Source organism: Anser cygnoides, chromosome 14, assembly GCF_040182565.1.
Source record: "Anser cygnoides isolate HZ-2024a breed goose chromosome 14, Taihu_goose_T2T_genome, whole genome shotgun sequence".
NCBI classification, from domain to species: Eukaryota; Metazoa; Chordata; class Aves; order Anseriformes; family Anatidae; genus Anser; species Anser cygnoides.
Genome location: NC_089886.1, coordinates 4052331 through 4073660, shown reverse-complemented (window position 1 = coordinate 4073660; position 21330 = coordinate 4052331). Strand labels below are relative to the sequence as shown.

The window sequence follows — 21330 nt, the reverse complement described above, 5'->3', positions numbered from 1 at the left end:
TGGTTTGGAGCCATGCTGTTGTCTTCTCTTGTAGCTGGGTGATTTTTTTTAAAAGGGTTTATTCATCCTGGAAACAGTTTGACCAACACAAAAGGAGGAAAAATGACAGGTGTTAATTTTGGACATTGTATCATGCCTGTTTCAGCTTGCTGGGTCTGAGTGTCAGGAATCTTTATGTATTTTTTTTCTAGTCATAATAAGTATCAAGCAAATAAATATCAAGTGAAAAGGGTGCAGCAATAGGGAAAAATGAAATACACTGAGAACTGAGATTTTCAGTTCTTTTCAGACCTTTTTCTTTCTCTTTTTAATGGAAGAGTTTGTTGAAATTCAGCATTACAGTGCCCCCTGCTTGCACAATTAGAAACAATTTTCGTTGCTGTCATCAGTAGTAAAAAATTATGAATGAACAGGTATTCCTCTGTTGTGTTCTGGCTGTGATCTAAGACTGACTTTCAAACTGTTTCAACAGTGAGGATAAATCATTCCTAGTTCAACTAGCCAGATTTTTATTTTAAAGGACAGATTCTCTTCATGATAGTTCATTTGGTGGCTAAACATGTTAATGAATGGACAACTGGAGATAATGTAATAGTATACTTGGTTTTGATTTATCTCAGAAGTATTCTATGATACCTTTGCAGTAATCAGTCATTTTCACTACTTTATATGAAGGAAAAATAAGGAAGGAAAAAAAAAAAAAAGGAAAAAAAAAAAGAACACAGTAAATAGATTATAAAACAAGAGGAAATTTAACACAAGAACCAAGGTGATTATTTCACAGTCTCTTTTGGTGTAAAAGACTTGTGCTGGTGAGTGACTTTGCTTTGGAAAGGGAAAGAACATGTTTATTTTTAGTTTATGAGGGGAAAACAGCTGAGAAGTGGTGGGTTTTTTTGTTTGTTTTTTGTTTTTCTGTGAAAGATGTCTGGTAAAAGTCAAATTCTATTTCCTTTTTTTTCAAACCACAGGGAAGACCTGGCTTCCTTCTACTAGACTTCAGAGAGGATGTGAAAGACTTTTTTTTTTTCTGTCTTAATGTATCTCACCATAGCATTTATCAAAGGGATTTCAGAAGGTGTGGCTTTGCTGTCTGCACTTGTACTTCCACAAGTAAAGAGGCCTCTTTTCAGAGACTGACCTTGAAATATCATTTTCCTTTATCTATATGAGCTGTTGGGAATACTGCTTCCTGCAACTGCTTTGTAGGTCTACTCTGCAAAGGAATGAATATCTGCAATATTTATTGGATATGTGCACACCACCTGCCCCCAAAACCCCCAGCCTGAATAGAACTAAAATATTCTATTAATTATCCTTGGATATGTATGCAGAAGGACCACATTGTTAATAGTACTGTAACAGTTTTAGCTATCTCAAGACTAAATAGAAAGGTACTTTTGCATTTCAAAACATAGAAAGCTTCAGAATAAACTATTCTTAATCAAAGCCGGCTATCCCAAATGATATTCAGTTGTATACATAGTAAGTCAGCAATATGTAAAAAGCGACGACACTTAAAACTTTTGTCTTAAAGGATAATGTTCTGGCTTAGAAAGACTTAGAAATGTTCTGACTTAGAAAGACTTAGAAAGTTATTTAAGATATTGGAAAAAATAAAGATCTCAGAGAGATCTGGTAACATACGCCTACACAGCATTTGGAACTCCAGAGTAGCCTGTTGCATATACTATAATAAATATTTGTAGTTTGTGTTCAGTCTGTGCTCCTCACGTGAAGTCTGGAGTCTCCAACAAAATATGTTGTCAATTTTTTAACCAAAAGGTACAACATCTTACTATTTTTGCTCAGAGCAGTATTATTTACTGTTTTAAATGCACTAATCTCTATGTATCGATTTGTGTCTGTTTGTAGAGCTTTGTTTCCTTAATTTTTGTTCATGGTTATAGCATGGCTTCAGTGATCAGATTTTCTTTGTGGAAGGGCTAATAGGGAAAAAATGTTCCATTTGATATATAATAGCTGTGGCAATTCCAAAGAGGCCTCAGGGATTCTACAGCCTTTCTGTGCCCTGATTCTTTTTATAAACATTGGTGTAAGTAGAAAGAAAAATAACAAGTAAAATTTCATTCTGACAGTTTCTGAGGCTGTACAGGAACAAGCGTTATGTTTTCAAAATGGATTTCCAAAGCTAAAATTTACTTTTCACCATGACAGAGTCAATGTTTTATCAAAGCTTCCCCTCACGGATGTTTTACCCAAAGTGGCTCATAGTAATGGTTACTTATCCTAGATTTCTGTAGTAGTTTCTAGGCAAAGAGGCCAATTGAAAGGGAACAAGGGAGAATCCTGTCAGCCTCTCTTCACAAAAAGGAAATCCAAAGACTAGTCAGAGTCCCTAAGTACCTAAAGGCATCTTTGTGAATGCCCTGCTCAATTTTCATGCTTTTGGTCACTTAAAAGGTGACATCACCTGAGAATTCCAGAATTACCATAGATACTAATACCCATTAATTTCAATACCTATTCAGACTTCAGATATATCTACTCAACTAGATATCATTCAGCCTGTCCTACATGCTTTTAAAGTTCTGGTTCAAATCCCTGTTGTAAAATCTCCAATTTAACCTCTTAAGGTATTAGTGTCTTTGAACATTTTCTCCAAGCCTGATGTCTAGATAGAAGTTTTGCTGCTCCATAGTAGCTTTTGCTGTGTGGGAACATGCTGCATGGGAATATGCTGTGTGGGACCTGAGAGGTGACAAAAGACCTTACATGGTGTAGACTGGAGCATTGTGGAAGGGAGGACCAAGGAGAAAAGGCATTTGTTAGGGTAGGCTCAAAATGAAGCAGCCCAGTTTCTTCTCTGTGTTTCCTTTGTCCTACATGGACGGCACTCAGCCATGAGAGTTTTGTTGCCAGAGTAAGATTTTCAGCTTCAACAGTGTTTTCAGTGACAACACACCAAGAACAAACCTCATGTTACGCCATGTTCCCATGTGAGATGTTGAGTGTCTCAGCTCCTGGTAACTTCAGTGCAAGTTCCAAGGATCTATTCTTAGCCACTTTAATTAAGAGCTGCGATACTCCCAGATGATGATTTGCTAAGAGCTAAATCACCTTTCAGAAATGGCTATTCTTCTCCGCTTACCACAGGAGTCCAGGTGTATTATGGCTCGGCTGGCTTTATAAAGCTGGATGCACATTGCTGCAAGCAGTATTTAGGCCCTGAAATTTTTGGTTTCCTTTTCCCAGAACATTTTCTCTCCAACAACACTGCATACATTGGCATTCTTTCCTAGAAAAACACAATATTTAATTGCAGTGCCTGATGAGTTTGATCGCTAGCTGTCTCAATAAAATATGCAAATGCCGAGTCATTTCAATGCAAACCACCTTTAAACAAAAATGGTAAGATAAATGCAATCAAGTTACAATTACTTTTTTAAGAGAGCACATTACACACATTCAGTAAATATAATTATTTCTGAAACTGCCTGCACATAACTGAAAAGCAGAATAGAAAATGTGCCGAGTACAGTCATGACATCAGAGAAGACTTGGGTTTCCAAGATTCTCAGCTACTGCATATATTACTTTTTGCACTGCCACTTCTCTATCACGATTCAGTGTTCAGGTCAAAGAGTAATTATAACTTTCTTTTCAGAACAGGAGTTGATAGCTGAGCATTTCTCATGAAATCGTTTAAAGTTAAAAGTATAATTTTTTATTCTTCTCCTGCTCTCTAGAAAGACAGTAAAGTGGAGTGGCTGAGATATTGATCTTGCCTGCTCATGAACAAGACTGGGGGTCATAATTCCCCTGAGGTGAAGCCCTCTGATTTATGGTACTCTTGTCCCTATCTGTAAGCAGTGGAGATTATTAACTCTGTGCTGCAGGGAAATCCCTGCAGAACATTTATTATAAGCACAATGTTGTATATTAATTATCTTTTTGGAGGGCAGGTATGCCATTCTGTTTCCTTTTTTTCTGACACAATTTCTGTTTCTATAAACAGTGTTTGAAACCAGCATTGTCTCTGGATTGAAGAAAGTGAAATGAAGGTTCTTTTTGGCATGTTGTTACTTATACAACAGACCAGTATGAAGTAACTCTAGGCCAAACTAATCTCTTTTCTCAGGCAAAGCTCTTAGAAATGGGCCAATGGTAGTATTTTATGTAGTTTTATGTTTACTTTAGGTGTCATTATAAGATTATTTGTGCATCACTTGCCTGGATTCTAATTCAGGAATAACAACATTTCAGTATAAAAAGGCTTTTTAAACATGTATTTTATCACTCTCTCTATATATGTCAAGAATCATACTTGTACATCAGGCAAAATATCTAATAGATTCCTCACTGCTGGAAATGCTCCATGTTTCTGGGGAGCTTCCACTACTGACCATTGAATACAATAAAAAATGTAAGTTTGCCAGTTATCTTACCATAAAATATTTTTAGAACATAAAAATGCTTTTTGTATATCACAAGAACCCAGTGGCTTTCCACTTGCTTGAAGTAGCTATCACGATTAACTTCCTAAAATCTTTAGGCATCTGCAGTCCTGCCACACTCATGGGTTTTCACTGAGCAACTACTGGAGATGGATTAGTTTCCAACAGTTGCTTGAACCATTGCCAGATCATCTTTTTGAGGTTCTTAACTTTTTAAGATACTTCATTTAACATCTAGGAAATCCCAAGACTGAAAATGTGTAAAGTGTTTTCTGGTACTGTATGTCTTCAATGAACAAAGCCTCTATTCAGGTGGAAAGCATTTATTTATATGTGAAATCTTGCTTGAACTCGGAAAGTCTTCAATACAGGTTTCTTAAGTGCTGTCCTGAATTTCTATGGACATGGGCTCCAGTTTACACAAGCACTTTAGCATATGGTTAAATAGTTCATTTTAAGTGCATTAGTCTTCTTGACCTCACTGAGACTGGCTGTGAGATGAAAGCTAATTGCTGTTTGTAATATTTGGGCTCCACTGCAATCAATGGAACCTGTTCTGTCAACTTCAAAGAGTTCCCAGTTTTACTCCAGGCATTTTGCTGCTTTAGAGACCTCTGTCTCCCTCTCAATGTTAGATATGTTAGTAGCACAGTATTATTTTTTTATTTTTTTATTTTTTTAAATTTTTACTGTTTTTGTTTTTTTTTTCCTGTAAAAAAGTTTGTGCACTCTTGGGGATTAATTTATTTAACTCTTTCTCCTCCATTATTCTGCCCCTCATCTTTGTATACTTTCTCAACTTTTATTCATACTGGAAGGGATTAATTTTAAGATTCTTGCAGAATTTTATCTCTCAGTGGAGCATGGAATGTTATGTTCAGTTTCTTTCAGTTTTCAAGTTGTTCTACTGATGTGTTAAAGCCTAGAGGGAATGGTTCTTAATTATGAACCCCATTTTAAACTTTGTATGGTCACCAAAAAAAAAAAAAAAGCTTTCTTAGGATTTGTTTGAATTTTAATGCAGCTGTTAAACATTACTGTAAAATGTATATATAAATATAAACCTCTCTTCAATACTAGTTTTCTTACCTGGATCAGTTGATAAAAGAGTTAAAATGACAGATGTATATATGTCTATATCTTAATTCCATAAGAACAGCTATCTGGAGAATTTCTGTGTCTGGACACTGGTATTTGGGGGTTCTTACATTCTCTTTTTTTCTTTTTCTTTTTCTTTTTTTTTTTTTTTTTTAATCCTGCTTCCTTTACTTTTTTCTTCTACCAAAGAACACATTACTGAAAGCAATGTATCTACTCCACTTTGTCTGTCTCTTGGCACCTTTTCCTCTCGTCATTCATGACAGCACTCTAAAACTCCAGTAGTAATTTTTTTTTCCAGAGCACCACATGAACTTTTCATTGAGTGAAGGTCAAAACTGACTTGGAGAACAGATGGAGCATGGAAAGATGAACCTTTGCCACCCACTGAGCATTAACACCTGCTTGTTTGTTACATCTGCCTGCTACAGGTTACATGCTCCTGAAAATTTTACCCAAGTGATTTAGGACTTGCCATTGGACTGAGTGCAAATGCCATTTGTGAAAGTGTTTTTGGTTTTACCTTTTTACTCAAGCTGTGCATTCTTTGGGAGTGTCAATTAACTTCATGTGCTTAGAGTCTAACAAAGGGACTATGATTTTGTTAAGTAAAATGTAAAGATTAACAGTGAGATGGCACTAAATGTAAAGTGTGAACTTTAAGAAGATAGGGAGATTCAGGATTCCTGTTGATTTTGTACAGTGGGGGAGTCTACATCCCCTTGGAGCCCAGTGGCACCTAACATAGTTTTCTTTGAAGATTTCAGTGGTGATGGAATAGGAATAATTTGTCTTCACCCATCAACTCCAAGTGAAGGCTTTTCAGCCACATAATCGGTGGGGAAACTAATGATCCTTTCTGATCTGTTCGTTCCTTTATCTTCTGTTTGTAGTCTTGTTGTTTGTCAGTAGTAGCTCTCAGAAAGCTGCTTATTGGGAAGTGACATGATCCTAAATCAGGAATTTTACCTGTGTTTTACAGTAGTGGCCCCTAGATTTTAGTACTTGTATTTAGAGTAGCTACCAACTGTATTTTAGCATGAAAATTTAAGCAGTCATACATTAAACTGCTCTAGATCAGGAAACAGAAAAATGGTATCATGTAACATGAAAGCAAGCAGTATTGGGTATTCTTGTTGAAATCTAGAAGGGTTTATGTCAGAAGAAAACTTGCCTGTTGTCCAGAAAACTATTCTTTATTTCACAGTTTCACAGTAAACAATTTTAAACATCTGTTTCAGATCATAAAAAGCCAGTAAGATCAAATAGTAATGAAGTATTTCTAACCTTACTTCAAGTTATGTGAAATTCTAAGTCTCCAAGAATAAAACCAACATTCTTTTCTGTTCTTCTGCAGGTTGAGAAACACCAATTATAAAAACATGCATCGAAGGCACACAACCCTTCGGGAGAAGGGCCGGAGGCAGGCCATTCGGGGTCCAGCCTACATGTTCAATGAGAAAGGCACCAGCCTGACTGCAGAAGAGGAACGTTTTCTCGATTCTGCAGAATATGGCAACATTCCAGTTGTCCGAAAAATGCTGGAGGAATCCAAAACCTTGAACTTTAATTGTGTTGATTATATGGGACAAAATGCCCTACAGTTAGCTGTAGGGAATGAGCATCTGGAAGTGACGGAGCTCCTCCTCAAAAAGGAGAATCTAGCTCGAGTTGGGGATGCACTTTTGTTAGCCATCAGTAAAGGATATGTGCGCATAGTCGAAGCAATATTGAATCATCCAGCCTTTGCACAAGGGCAGCGTCTCACACTAAGCCCCCTTGAGCAGGAACTGAGAGATGATGATTTTTATGCCTATGATGAAGATGGAACTAGGTTCTCCCATGACATTACTCCCATCATACTTGCTGCCCACTGCCAGGAGTATGAAATTGTTCACATCTTACTACTAAAAGGCGCACGGATTGAAAGGCCACACGACTATTTTTGCAAGTGCAACGAATGTATTGAGAAACAGAGGAAAGACTCCTTTAGTCACTCTCGATCAAGAATGAATGCCTACAAAGGATTAGCCAGTGCTGCTTATTTGTCTCTTTCCAGTGAAGACCCTGTCCTTACCGCTTTAGAACTAAGCAATGAATTGGCCAGACTAGCCAACATTGAAACTGAATTTAAGGTAATTTACTACCATGGTTTTATCCTTGGTTTGAATGTGTTCAGAGTACTGTATATTTCATATGTCTGATCAAGTCTTGGCTTGCAGTCTTGGGGGGAGGAAACAGAAGCAATAAAATCTGTCATATGCATTCTCCAGATAGTAAATATTTGGGACTGAATATTGCTTATTTTAACAGAGCCATCCTTACTTGGAATTTTTATTTTGTATACTGTGATTACTTAGAATCTTTAGCTTGCAGCAGGAATAAAAACCAAATTATTTTATTCCAAAAATGAAGACATTTCCTGTAAGAAAGGTAAGTCTTTTTTAATTGATTTTAAATCTATTTTAGAGACAAAAATCAACAGATTGGCTTAATTGATTAAGAATCCAACATATCTAGTTGTGTTACAATGAAAAAAGGTATAAATTAAGCTCTTTTGGTTTTTGGCAAAACATTTCAAATTGCATGAATGATGAATTGATGATTGATGAATTTCATGATAAGGGAGGGGGAAAATCATAAAGAGATTCTAATTTAGTTTATTATCATGCCAAACATAGCAGTGACACTTGCAGAACTCTTTGACAAGTTCTTTGAGATTTGCATTATCATAATGAGTTTGTAAATGTCCAATGTCATTTGCATTATTTCACTAAGTCATTTATGTGGGATAAATAGTATTGTCTCCCTTCATAACATAAATTAATCATGGAAAAACTCATTTTCAGTGGCTCAGTCATCAACTTAAGACCATTCTCTGACATAACTACTGTGCAGCTACAATCATGATCAATGACACTAGGGTAATATAGTCTGTGTTGTGGGTAAACTGGGGCAGGATGCCTGTCAGGAATCCATTATTTTTAATTTAGAAAACTATTCAAATGTTAAAACATCCATTTCAAGGTATACAGCTATATGCTCTCTAATTTAAAAGTGCCAAGAAGCATGCTCTCAAGCTGTTACATTTGAAACTGTAGTAAGTCTGTAGTAGGGGAAAAATACCCAAACCACAGACCTTTTTAGGCAACAAAATTAGGGCAAAATCTTGCAAACTCTTTTTCCCCTTGTGAATCAGAATTGGAAAGACACAACATTTTAAAAGAAAGTTTTTACCCACGTAACATTCAGTCCTGGAAAAGCAGCCTCATCGAGTTCAGTGAGGCTGACTGCTTAAGTGAGGGTTACTTTGGTGTGAAAGCCCTGTGGGCTCACCCCCACAGTTAACATTAATATCTCATTAATGTTCCAACTTCTTTTTAGTAGGAAAACGTATCCTGTGTGGAGCATGAGAAGTCTCAGTATTGCATGCCTATCATCTCTGATAAGTGGCTTGCTGCAGAAAAATAAGTCTATCAGAATCCTTGCTTTTGTTCATAGAGCTGCCAGCATAGTTGAGACTGGCACTGGCAGATAGAAGAATCCTCCAGGAGAAAACAAGATCTTGAGTGTTGAATAGTCTCATGGTGGTTAGCCCACAGCTACCCAAGCCAACAGTTGGATGTGAATAAATCAATACAGGAAAATCATTAAAAATCCTTTGCCAATTTTTTGTATTTCCAGGAAGGTTTTCAAATTTTCATTGCCTTATAAGAAGGTTCTGTGCAACACACACCTATGTATGTTAGTGAGGTACCTCAGAAGTTAAACCCATGCAGTAGTGCACTTCAAAATTTTCATACTCTTTTAATATATTTACATTTCCAGAAATAGGAAACATATCAATATTATAATGTATTCTCACTGTAGGAAAATAAATTCAGATGTATGTATTTATTCAAAAATATTTATTCTTATTAATATAATCATTGTGGTACAGAATAGGGTATTAATACAGCAGTGTTTTTTATTTTTTTTACAGAAGTTGACATTATAAGATTTTATTTCTAGAAAATAGAACATTTTCTGAAAATGTATTTAAGAAGATCACAAATGATAAAAAATTTATGAAATCAGACAAGATCCAGAGGACTTGTTTTGTGTGTGCTTTAAAAAAAAAATATTTTCCCCAACCTTTTACTTTTTCTGAAGTTCTGTAATTACCATCAGCCCAGAGAACTCAACATTTCTCATGCAGATATCTTCACAGGTACTGTCTGTCTGTCCATAGCTAGGTGACTCTTCTAAGACTCAAATGTTAATAGCAGAGATAACAGAATCATTTTTATATGTCCATTGATCCCCTTGGCAGATTAAATTTCTAGAAAGCCATCTGCAGGAAATGCCCTTGCAACTACTTTTAAGAGCAGCAGCAGGCTTAATATTACTGTACACATCCTGACAGAAAGGCAGGATAGCAGCTTTGTTTATTTACTCTTTTCTTAAAGCTGTGACTGTGAACTCCTGTTTCTGATGGGATCCCACTCTAGACCCAGGTCTGTGTTACAACCTTCCATGCTCCCAAAATAAACTACATTCTTCAAGATCAGGAAATGTCCTTGTGATGAAGACAATCAGCCAATTCATTCCATTTAGCAATCCAGGCAAATTAAATTACAGAATCACAAAGTAGGCTATGAAAAAATCTCACCAATCATATGTGGTAAATAAGATCTCAGCTCCTGTTGATTAAAATGTTACTGAAAACATGATCAAAAACACCACCTGGAAGACATATGGTGTGTGGTCTTTCCTTTATCAATCCTACCAACGTTGTCAGTTCATTTACTATAGCATGTGTTTTGTTTCTAAATGATATGCCTCCTGCTGTTGCTCTTTTGATTGTTGTCCTTTCTCTATAAAATGTTGAGATCCAAAAGTGACCATGTATTTGTGGCACGTCCAGGCTGATGGGCTGCAACTAGCTGCTGCCCTATTTATGAGGAACAATGGCTCATGTGGCAGCAAGTCAAGTGTGTAGATGCCTACAGAGATATGCCTGCTAGGAACTGCTTGTCGTTTCAGTGGGGCTGCAGTAATGTGAGACAGCTGAGGCTCAAAATACTAAATCCTCATGGTACCAAAAAAGAGTGGTAAAACAGGAGTCTCAATGGCTTGTATCAGTTAGGGATAGTCTGGCATCCCCACAATTTAACTCTTTTTCCAGTAAGGTAGCACCACCTTTTTTCTACCTGAATTGTTAACTTCACAGGAAGTACTTGACCTAAACCTTTTAAGAAAAATGACCTTATAAAGTTTCTCAGTATTCCTGGCTTTAGCTTTGCAAATGAGAAACTGAGACCAGATCCTATACTACTTTTTATTTATTTATTTATTTTCTACATGGAATGTAAAAATAATGTGAAGTTCTAAGAAAACTTGGAAAGAAGAGCTGACTGAAAAAAATGAATCTCTGCAGTCCTGGCTGGGAAATATTTTGGCATAAAAATGTATGGAGTTAAGGAAAAAAAAAAAACAATTATTTATACTATTGTTTTTTGAAATGAATGATAAGAATGATAAGAAAATAGAAAAGAGCAGAAAACTTGTGGAAGCAAAATAGCTGGGAGAGGAAGCATTTTGTGAGAAGGGAAATAGCAACAAACAACAAACTTAGACAAAAAAATACTGAAAACCATCAGGATGATAAACAATAAGATGCTACCTTGAAATTGGAAGGAAGATTATTTGCTGCCTATCCAAACTGAAGAAACCCTTAGACCTTTTTGTTCTCAGAACTGACTGATTTGAGACAGCCCCTGAGATTCATCTTCCATAAAAAAAAAGACACTGTTGTGGGAACTTTCCTAATTAGCTTCGTGAACACTCTTATAAATCAATCGCTTAATTTTTCTGCTCTGACCTGCTCTTCCTTGAGTGATCCTTTTATCCCTCCATAATCCCTTGCCTTGACATACTCTCTGGCAAGCATCTTACTTCAGATATGTCCAGAAACACCTTTTATTAGTCGTATTTATTAATTCAGCAAGATGCTTTTTGAGACTTTAGTGTTTTTATGTGGATGTACTTTAGATTTTCATTTAATTTTCCATCATTTTTGTTCTTTTTGTTATTTTTTTTTTCATTCAGACAGGACATATGCTTTTAAAAAGACATCTTTTCACTTGTGCAGCCTTTTCTTTGCTGCTTCTCTTTGTTGGCTTTTAAGAAGAGAAGACAGAAGAAACTTCTAAAATCTAGTCCCATAGGTGGAATATACTCACTTCCTTTTTCAACAATTTTATTTTGTCTTCCACAACTACCATCACTCTTATCTAGTTCCTATTTCGAAAAGTAAGACTCACCATTATAAATTCTTTTGCTTATATGAATGGTCACTATTCCCGAGTGATTGTTTCTTGCACCAGGTCTGTGCACACTGCAGTGGAATGGTTATTTCTCTTCCTGGGTATTCTCTGACAACTGCTCCAAAAAGCATCTGCTCAGGAGTGAAAAACAATTCTCACTGCATCCCTTTCCTCTGCTGCCTCTTGTGACTCATTGCTAAATTTCCAATTGAGAGAGCAGGCCAGCAGGTTATTCAGTTTTATCCAAAATTAATGCCTGATGACACTGGCCTTTGATGTGGCTGGGCCAAAACATCCCTTTCAGATGCCTGTTGATCTGCAGTCTGTGCTGTAATTAGCTTGTTCTCTTCTGTTGTCTCTATGTTATATCAATTATCTTTGGCTCCTCTAAGGGAAATCCCTGCTGCCTTAGAGGCCATCTTGGTACCAAAGTCAAAAGGATGACTCACTTTATGTTTTATTTTTTTTACTCAAGTATGACCCCTGAGAAAGAAGAAAAATCAATACAAAGCTAAATGCATTTATGCTTCTAATACACAAAGACTTGTACACTTCTGTAGAAATGATGAAAGCTCTTATGTCTTAAAGTATGCTTGTAACTTATAATCTTTTTTTCAAGGTTTTTTTTTTTTTTTTTTTTGGGGGGGGGAAGCATATAAACATTTCCAGGTCAGTCTTTAATGAGAACATTATTTGTTCTTACAGATGAGGTTAGGGATGTGGTTTGGTATTTTTTAACTTTGGAAAATAACTGTCCCTTTTCTTTTTCACTCTCACCTAAAAGCCCTTTATTCCTACTGCCTTGAAAACGTGTATTTAAAAGCTATTGGTCTTTTTTTTCTTTCTTTCTTTCTTTTTTCATTTTGCAAATGCATAAGAGGTACAACCAATTACTCAGCTCATAATACAGGAAACAATCAAGTCCCAGTAAAGCAGAAAAACAGATTTCCTATTATTAAAATTTTAACTTGTTCTTGGAAGAACGTAGGTATTAAAATAAGAGAGGAAATTAAAGACGGTCATGGGAATAGCCTGGGAGAAGGAAAATATATTTAAGCCTTGTAGTGAAATTTGTGTTTCACTCACCAAGTGGGATTCTGCACATGAGGAACTCATTCTTCATGCTGTTCTTTATCAAACACCAATACACTAATAATAGATTGTACACTGGATTTGTCTGAGAGCTAAATTAATTAACCACAGATATAATTTGCATTGATATATAGCAGGGACTGTGGAAAATTGATGTAGAGAAACCTTCTGACCTTAAAAACAAAATGAAACAACAACAAAAAATATGACTTCTATTATTTTATTTAAATATTTATAAATTAAGAAATATCCTTAGTATTTTGAGAGCTGTTATTTTAAGTGTTTTCTCTATGCCTGTTCTGTGATTAAATCATTTTCTGCCTGGCACATTGCCCAAGCAAAATGGTTTTAAAATGTTTCTTGAGAAGAAAATCTCCAAAGCTTTTCAGCATGGTTTAGAACCAATGCCAAAGCTGTGATGCCTGGAGCTGTCTTGAAAAAATATATCTGTATCTGTGAATGTGAAGGTATGTTAGCATCTGTCTATGTCTATTCACAGTAAAGCGGAGTAGTAGATGCTATGATTCATAGTAAAGGGTATAACTTAGCCATATACAACCCACATGAGCATCTGGAAAAAATAAGACTTATTGATGAAAGTTGTAACTCTAGCAGCGGTACAAGCCACTGTGCAGTTGCATAAAATTGGATCCTGGTCAGTGCTTACAAGGTCATTTAGCCTACTTTTTGGATGCTTGAGTGATATTGTTGTAAAAGTCTCCCAGCTAATATTGGTAAAAAAGAAAAAGAAATCTTCTTTAAGAGTTGACAGAATATTTTCTGCAGGAAATGTTCCCTTCACTTTCCCAGAGGAAAAAGCCTATGTCTGTTTTGAAAGAGTGGAGGTGAAAAAAGATTCAAGAGGTTTAATCATAGATGTGTCAGTGTAAGAAACCTGAATATTCTAACTAATGCCTGAAGGGTTTTGTCCCCTTCAGAAAATTGTTTGGAGGAAATGTCTGGTCCTACACTAACTTTACTGAGCCATGATTTTCAGGAAATACATTTGAATGAGCGACACCTTATGTAGTATAACTTGGTGCATTTTCATATATTTAGAAGAAAGGGCTTTAGAGAAGAGAAATCTCCTTTCCATCCATCTTAATACTGAACTTTTGATAATAAGTAGAAGGGGAGAGTCATTTGCTTTTGATATAGACCATCTCTGAATATTCTGTAGTCAAGGGAAAGCATAATAAATTTCGTAACAAGTTAATCAGGAATATAAAATTTGATAGCAGGGAACTAATAATTTAGAAATAATTCCAAAATTCAATTACATATAAAAACTTCAGCTTCTCACAACTGTATTAATTTAATATTTAGTAACAGCTTTAATGTGGGAGAAAAGCTCCAGTACTTGGTAAAATCATGGCTTATTTATCCTCTTGGGATTTGTTGAAACCATGATTTCACCCCCACCTCTTGAGAGAAATATGTAAAGTTAAACTGGTAGGTCTGATCTAAGGTTGCCCACTGCTCATAGGTTCCTCTCTTTGTACAAATGAGAAATAATCTGTCGCATCTTGGATGGAGAGATCCATCACAGCAAACTAAACAATCAGCAGTTGTTTTGGTCAGTAGGATTTATGCTCCAGCCCAAACTTTACCAAGAGTCTGGGCTATCCCAGAGCAATTTATCTTTGTCTCTCCAGTCTCTAGGCAAGAAGGATGGGGTGAATTTCTCTGTGCTGTCCCTCATTGTTCTGCCAGGGGACTTGGGGTTGTGCAGGCAGATGGAGGTGGCTGCTGCTGCAGTGCTGAGCTGCTCAGCTGCATCCTCGCTGCTGCTGCTGCGGAGAGGAGCACTCCCTTTTCCCTGCCATTTTGCTGCCAGCTGCTAGTAACACTGGGATAAATAGGGGGAGCGATTTGGCCGGTTGCCTGGGTTTAGTTAACAGTGACAGAGTGTTTTCTTTTCTTACCCATTGAGTGTGCAAGGCCAAATGAGTCCTGGTGTTCAAAACTGGTGCGTCTACTCGATGGAAATGCAGACAAGGCTCCTGACCCCTGCAGTTGGCCATTTCTAGAGGAGACTTGTTGGCCCTTTCCATGCCAGGCCTCCAACAGCAAGCAAAGAGTTTGTGTGCCTTTGAGCTTGCCCTTACCAGCACACTCACCATTCATTTTAGAGAGTTTTCTCAGAGCACTTATGGATATAAAATTGCACAGTAATGCAATTACCCTTTCTCCTCCCCTCGGCAATAAATGGTACCAAGAGGTATACTCTAGAGCACCAAAGATGAAGACATTTTTCAGAAAGATGAAATCAAATTATTGATGGGGAAAACAGATGGAAAATGATGCTATTACTATTGCAATATCAGAGTAACACAATATTGGTAAGCTTTGTGTTTAATTGGAAACACCAAATGCCCAAGCTTTCAGCTAACACCAGCGCATTGGTTTTTAGGGAATAGTTAGGAGCCAAGCAGTTTGTGATGAGCAAGATGACTGGTTTCCAAAGACTGCTGCTTATTATTCACATTGGGCAAGGATATCTACTGGAACTACAAAAGAGCATAATTAGGACTATTGCTCTGAATAGAATAATAACACTAGATCAGCAGATGGGAGAATAGAGTCAGGTACATTTATCCAAGGCACTGTAGGGAATTCATATTGTATTAATGAATGTAAACGAAGTCATACATTCTGAGCATCTCAAGTCCAACATCAAAGTGGATGCAGCTGGGAAGTGATTTAGTTTATCGCTCATTGTGTTGTTAATTGTTGTTATTGTAGATAATTATAATGAACCCATCCCCACTGCATCTAGACAGACTATCCACTGGATTGTGTATAAACAGGAATGGTATACAAACAATTTTACATTACCATAAAATGGTGCTAGGTACTTTAGTGTCTATGGTTTTTGGCATTTACGTGATAAAAAATACCAATTTCCTGGAATATAATTTGTTGCAGAGAATTTTACAGCAGTGCAGTGTAGAAATTGCTCATTGCCAATAATAATTGCCAATAAATGATAATTTCATTATTACTATTCAATCATCAGGAACTGGACTCATTTCAGAACAGAGAAATACAATTATATACTTTCTATATTCATACTTCTGCTTAAAAAAGTGCCGCAGCATCATTTCTTAGTGCTCATAGGGAGAGGATTGATGTCCATACAGCTCAGTGCTAGAACTCGGCAACTGGAAATCACGTTTTTCTGAAGTGCTCAGCTGCTGGTTAGGTGCTGTGGGGACCAGTATTTCTTCCACCAGCACTTTGTACACTGGTGCTTGTTTCTAGTTTTCCAAGGAGCTGTTGTTGTTGGACATTGGGAACTCTGGCTGTTGACTGTTTGAGACCTGGAAGACATACACTTGTTTTAGTAATCAATGTAGTTGTATCGTGGCTCTCAATTAAGCCAGCATTACTTGCAGGCTCCATTAAAAGGAGTCTGCCTCCTTATATACTGGTGCAGTAATCAAAACTCTTCTGAGAGACAGGACTTAAGCAAGCTGAAAGTGACAAATTTAGATTAGCTTAGAGAAAAAAGCATAGCTGTGTTAAGCAATTGATTGATTTAAATTTAAATCCATTATTTTCTCCATCTGGTTATGAGGAAAAACGGGGGTTTTAAGCAGCTGAGCTGAAATAAGCCATACAATTGAGGAAGAGTAGCTAATGGTTTTAGTGCAAACTACCTAACCTGTCTCAAGTTGTATAGGAAATGTTGATCTCTGCCAGTGGGGCTGGTAACAGAAAGGTCAGGGAAGTAATAAACATGGGAAAATCCCACAGAAAAAGTGTGGAAGGTGTGTGAAATGAGGAGAGTGGCCCAGAGATAACTTTTGCTTTTATACGTCTACCACATCTGATCTGCAGATGTGCTGCACATCCTTGTGTTGTGTGCAAGTGCTCTTGAAGAAAACAAAACAGGTGACAAAAATATAAGTTAACCCCTGCACTGCACTGGGCTCCTGCTCTTATGAAATGCTTATGGGGTAAGAAAAGGAATTCTTTCTGCAAGATGATGGAATTAAGGTTGTGATAAATGTTCCTTTAATGCAAGGGGCTCTTCCTTTTTTAAAAATAAGAAAAGCCATTTCTCAGTGTCATATTCCCACAGAAAGAGCAAGCAAATATTTGAGAATAATGCAGAAGGATTGAGCCTTGCACTGCGTCATCATAAGCTTGATTTTGCTGCTGGTATTAATGGATGTTAAGTTCTTCACCAACAGAATTAGCAGGATATTATTTTGAAATGTGTCTTTTGTATTTAATAAAGAGAAGCTGTCGACAAGGCATAGGGAGACAGACCTCCTTCACTGAATGTGCATATCCCTGCACTTTGAATGCCAAAGCATTTAGCTAATACCCCTGTATAGCCTGTCCTGTTTTATATTACATCCAGGGCTGCTGTCTTCTGAAAACAGGTGTTTCAGCATAAACATTCAAATGAGCTTGAGAAAATCTGCAGGAAGGTAAAAAAACACCTTTTAATTAGTTGAGCAATCAAAAACACGTGGCTTACTTGTGATGTGGGTTTGAAAACCAGCTGAGATTTTATGAAAGAGAAGCATATCAAGAATCAAAGTTTTTCAGCTTTTTTCTTATGCTGAAAAGCTGCTGTGCCAACTCTGAGTTTTAAATACTCTAATTTAAAAAATAAAAATAAAAATTGTCAACCAACGTCATTTCTATTGTAAGTGTATTTAAATATCTACAGAGACCTGGAATAAAGTGTTAGTTCTCTGCTGAATAAGATTGATTTTATTCTGTGCCCTGGTGTGCTATGGAGAAGCTCAGTGACAGTATTTGTCAGGATGAAGGTGACATTTTGTGAAAGGAGTGCAGGAGCAAGAGGTGTTCTTCAGGTAACTTCTTAAATGCCTATTAAAAAAAGAATTATACTCTGTTCAGGGTGAGAACTTTAAATAAGTCAAATGATCTGCCAATTTCAGTATTCGCCTGTACAGGAAATATTTTAAATTTGAAGTAGAAGAAAAAAATAAATCCAAGTAATAAAAAAAAAAAAAAAGTAGATTTTAAAATCTCTTATGCTAGGGAATCTAAAGTTTTGGCTAAAGAGTTAGGAATTGCCTTTGGTCTCAGTCCTTGTTTTTTTCCTAGGATATTTGAATAGATTATTGTATTTACTTCCCCCAATAAACCATTGTGCCAAAGTAATTTTAGTTTACAATTAAAAAATAATAATAAATCTGGTCTTAAGATCTTTGCATAAAATGAAAGCTTTTAAGAAGGTATAAAAGTGAAGTATTTTCCATGTTCCAATGTTTTTATTAATGGAGAGTGTATTAAATTTATTTGTTAGTTTAGGTCCTACAAAGGCTGTGTATATTGGTATAGTTGGTAGGCATATAACAGATGCAGTGAAAAATAATAGAAATAAAATGTGGAGGTGTCTGCTGCTTTCGACTGTTTAAACTTTAAAGTTCTTGGAATATTCAGTGATAAATTTACAGGATCTGTTTCTCATAGTTATCACTTTAAATAATGAACTTTACTCTGCATTCAGTTTTATAAACTGATAACGGATATAAATCATAGTGCATAATGAGGTTTTTACTGAGAAAAAAATAGAAAGAAACAACCTTCTGTTGAACATAATTTATGTTTAGTGACATCTGGTGTAACATCAATGATCTATTATTGCAGAAGCTTACTCAATGTTACTCATCTGGACCTGTGAAAGATGCTATAAAAGCACAGTTATAAATTTTAAGGGATTTCCTAAGTCCACCACAGAAATCCTTATCACTGTCTTGGCTAGCTTCTTTAATGATCCGGTGTATCTGCGGGAAAATAAATACAAGAAGAACTACAGTCAGTGGGTTGTTTTCATACAGCTCCATCCCCTTGTTGAAGGGAGATGTCTCAGAGATCAGCTTCAGCAGTGCATATGAGGAGATGAATTAAAGCTAGAAAGCCTGATCTATAGTGAAGAAAAGAGGTACAAAAAAAAAAAAAAATACCTATGATGAATCAGTCAGTGAAGCTGCCATTGAAATCCCCGTAATGATGCAAGGGATGATATTTTCATGGCTCATTGGAAGGCACACAATTTTTGGTCTTCACTCAAAGCATACTGTTTTTTTCTGGACTTCTTTTGCCAAAAATAACATGAACACAGACAACACTGTCTGCTTTGTCCTTAGGCTCTTTTATTGCACACATCTCTTGCTGTCTCCTGACACTCCCTTGCAGGATTTAAAAGAGCACTTTGCCTTGGGGCACTGCCCCTCTGCACTGCCACACTGCGACCTGGCACTCCTCAGAGAGCAATGCAGGTGCCACACTTAGCCTGGCTCCATTTAGAAAGTACCAAATTGTTTGGAAAACATCACAGGCACATTTTTGAAATGTCAAACTCTTGTATTTGAACAGCTTGTTTATTATATTATGCTCTTTGGGGGTGAAGAAGTCAAGGTCTGGATCATTTCAAAATGAACCAGTGGCATCTGTTGCTACCTCCAGACAGACTTAGCAACATGCACCTGAGTAGTGAAATGTTTTAAATGAGCACTTGGCTTTATTTTTAGAGATATGCCCATTGAATATGACACAGCACACTCAAAGGTCTAAAAAATCACTGATGTGCTGCCACTTAAGAAATAAGAGAACGTAAACCAACGAGATGTTGTTCTTTCTGGAAGATTAACTCTGTAGCCTTGGCATCATCTGTGCATACAGGCATTTAGTCTGGAAATAATAGAAATGCACTTGGCTGTATTCAAAGATACCAGCAGTTACATGCATAGTCAAAAGAGCTCTGGGGAAGGGTTTTCAGTGCCCCTGAGAAGACAACGTGGTTACAGGAGCAGGAGCAGTGCTAGGACCTTTCTTAGCAACTCCTCTCATCTTCCTCCCTCCCACAGGCCTTGTGCTTTTTTTCCTTCTGAAGCATATGGCCAGTCACAGACAGTGTAAATACCCAGAAGGAAATTGGTCCAACAGCTTCTAAACTGGCTCTTGCATTTTTCATGAGAAATCTAATTGGTAAATATTTATAAGCACTTTGAGTATTTGACATGATTGTTATTTAAAATCTTCATTTCAAATCTGGCATGTAGTATTACTGGCTTCCCCGCTCCTTTCTCTTACCTTTGTTTTCTTTCTACATGCATTTTTATTTGGGGCAGTTTTCTGTTCATTTTTACAGATTCGTTTTACATTTTATTTCCTTTCTGCTGCTTCTCCTCAAAATGATTATCTCATCAATGCAATATTTCCCTCCGTGATATATGTGTATGTGTGATGCGGACTAAATGCAAAGAGCCAAGAGCTTCAAGGAGATATCAAGAGTCTCTGTGCTACGTGCCTACAGCTTTCACGTGCACTGCAAATTTAATGCTAGGCAGAAATGCCAGATTTACTGCCAAATACACAGCTCACAGACAGGAGGTTGGATTTAACAGGTTTGTGCCATGCAATTAACCTATGAACATACTGAGAGCATGCAGAGGTTTTCTGGTGCCATGGCAGCACCAGTCACAGGCGCTGGACGTGCATGGTCATGAGTTGAAGATGTCTTGGATTTGTGTGGAAACCCTCTATTCCAGCAAGCCAGGTTTATAAGACAGGCAATATATGATGGATAGAACTTTATACAGTATATAGACCAACCATCTTCTCTGCTCCCCTTTTTCTCAGCTGACATTTATTTGGCCAAGAAATACGTGTATTGATAAGCAACATTAGGCTGTATTTCTTAAATAGAAAAAAGGCTGTAGGTGAAATCATCCCGAGCCAAATATGTTGTTGTATATTCAAAGGGATACGCTTCTGTGATACTAGACTTTTCTGTGATACTTCTGTGATATTGTAATATATGGAGTGATTTTCATGAATGGTGCAGGTTGTTTTGTATTCATGTATTGTGCACTATCCTGTGGGTCTGTGGCCCCATTTACAGCAGCAACTGTGTACTGAGTAATCTACAACAATTATCAGAGGTAGGCTCCCCTGGATGAGGATGTTCCTCTTCAATCTTTGATGAGGATTGCTTTTGAAATAGTTATTTCTTCGTTAACTAACCAAGACAGGTGACTGGTCTTACTTTCATCATTTCACTTAACTTTTTACTCAGACTGTGTCTCTCTGACCTGAAACAGCCCTTTTCTGAAGAAGTATGGGTGGTTTTGAACAGATGTAGAGATATGACAGAGTTCATTTAGAACATAATCAACAGATAATAATACGGTACTCAGAGAAATTGCAGTGAATGACAAGTACCATTAGCCTTTTCAAAACAGCAAAATCAGACATTTTTAACTCCACATGCACAACAGTGGCAGGAGGAGCAGGAAATGACTGATTTGGATTTTTTTTATTATGTTCTACTTTTAAAAAATTATATTGTAACATTCCCAAGTGTTATCCAGATTTTTCTCTGATCACTGAAATAAAATACTGTGTTATCTGAAGCAGACTGG

General features: G+C 36.8%; 1 protein-coding gene across 2 annotated transcripts in view; it reads left to right on the top strand.

The window, feature by feature from the left end:
• TRPC7 (transient receptor potential cation channel subfamily C member 7) overlaps positions 1-21330 on the top strand; it is a 71172-nt gene that overhangs the window by 668 nt on the left and 49174 nt on the right. For both annotated transcript variants that reach the window (XM_048057403.2, XM_048057404.2), the window contains exon 2: positions 6874-7651. In XM_048057403.2, coding sequence (XP_047913360.1) covers positions 6874-7651 — 778 coding nt within the window. The remainder of the gene's footprint in view (positions 1-6873; positions 7652-21330) is intronic.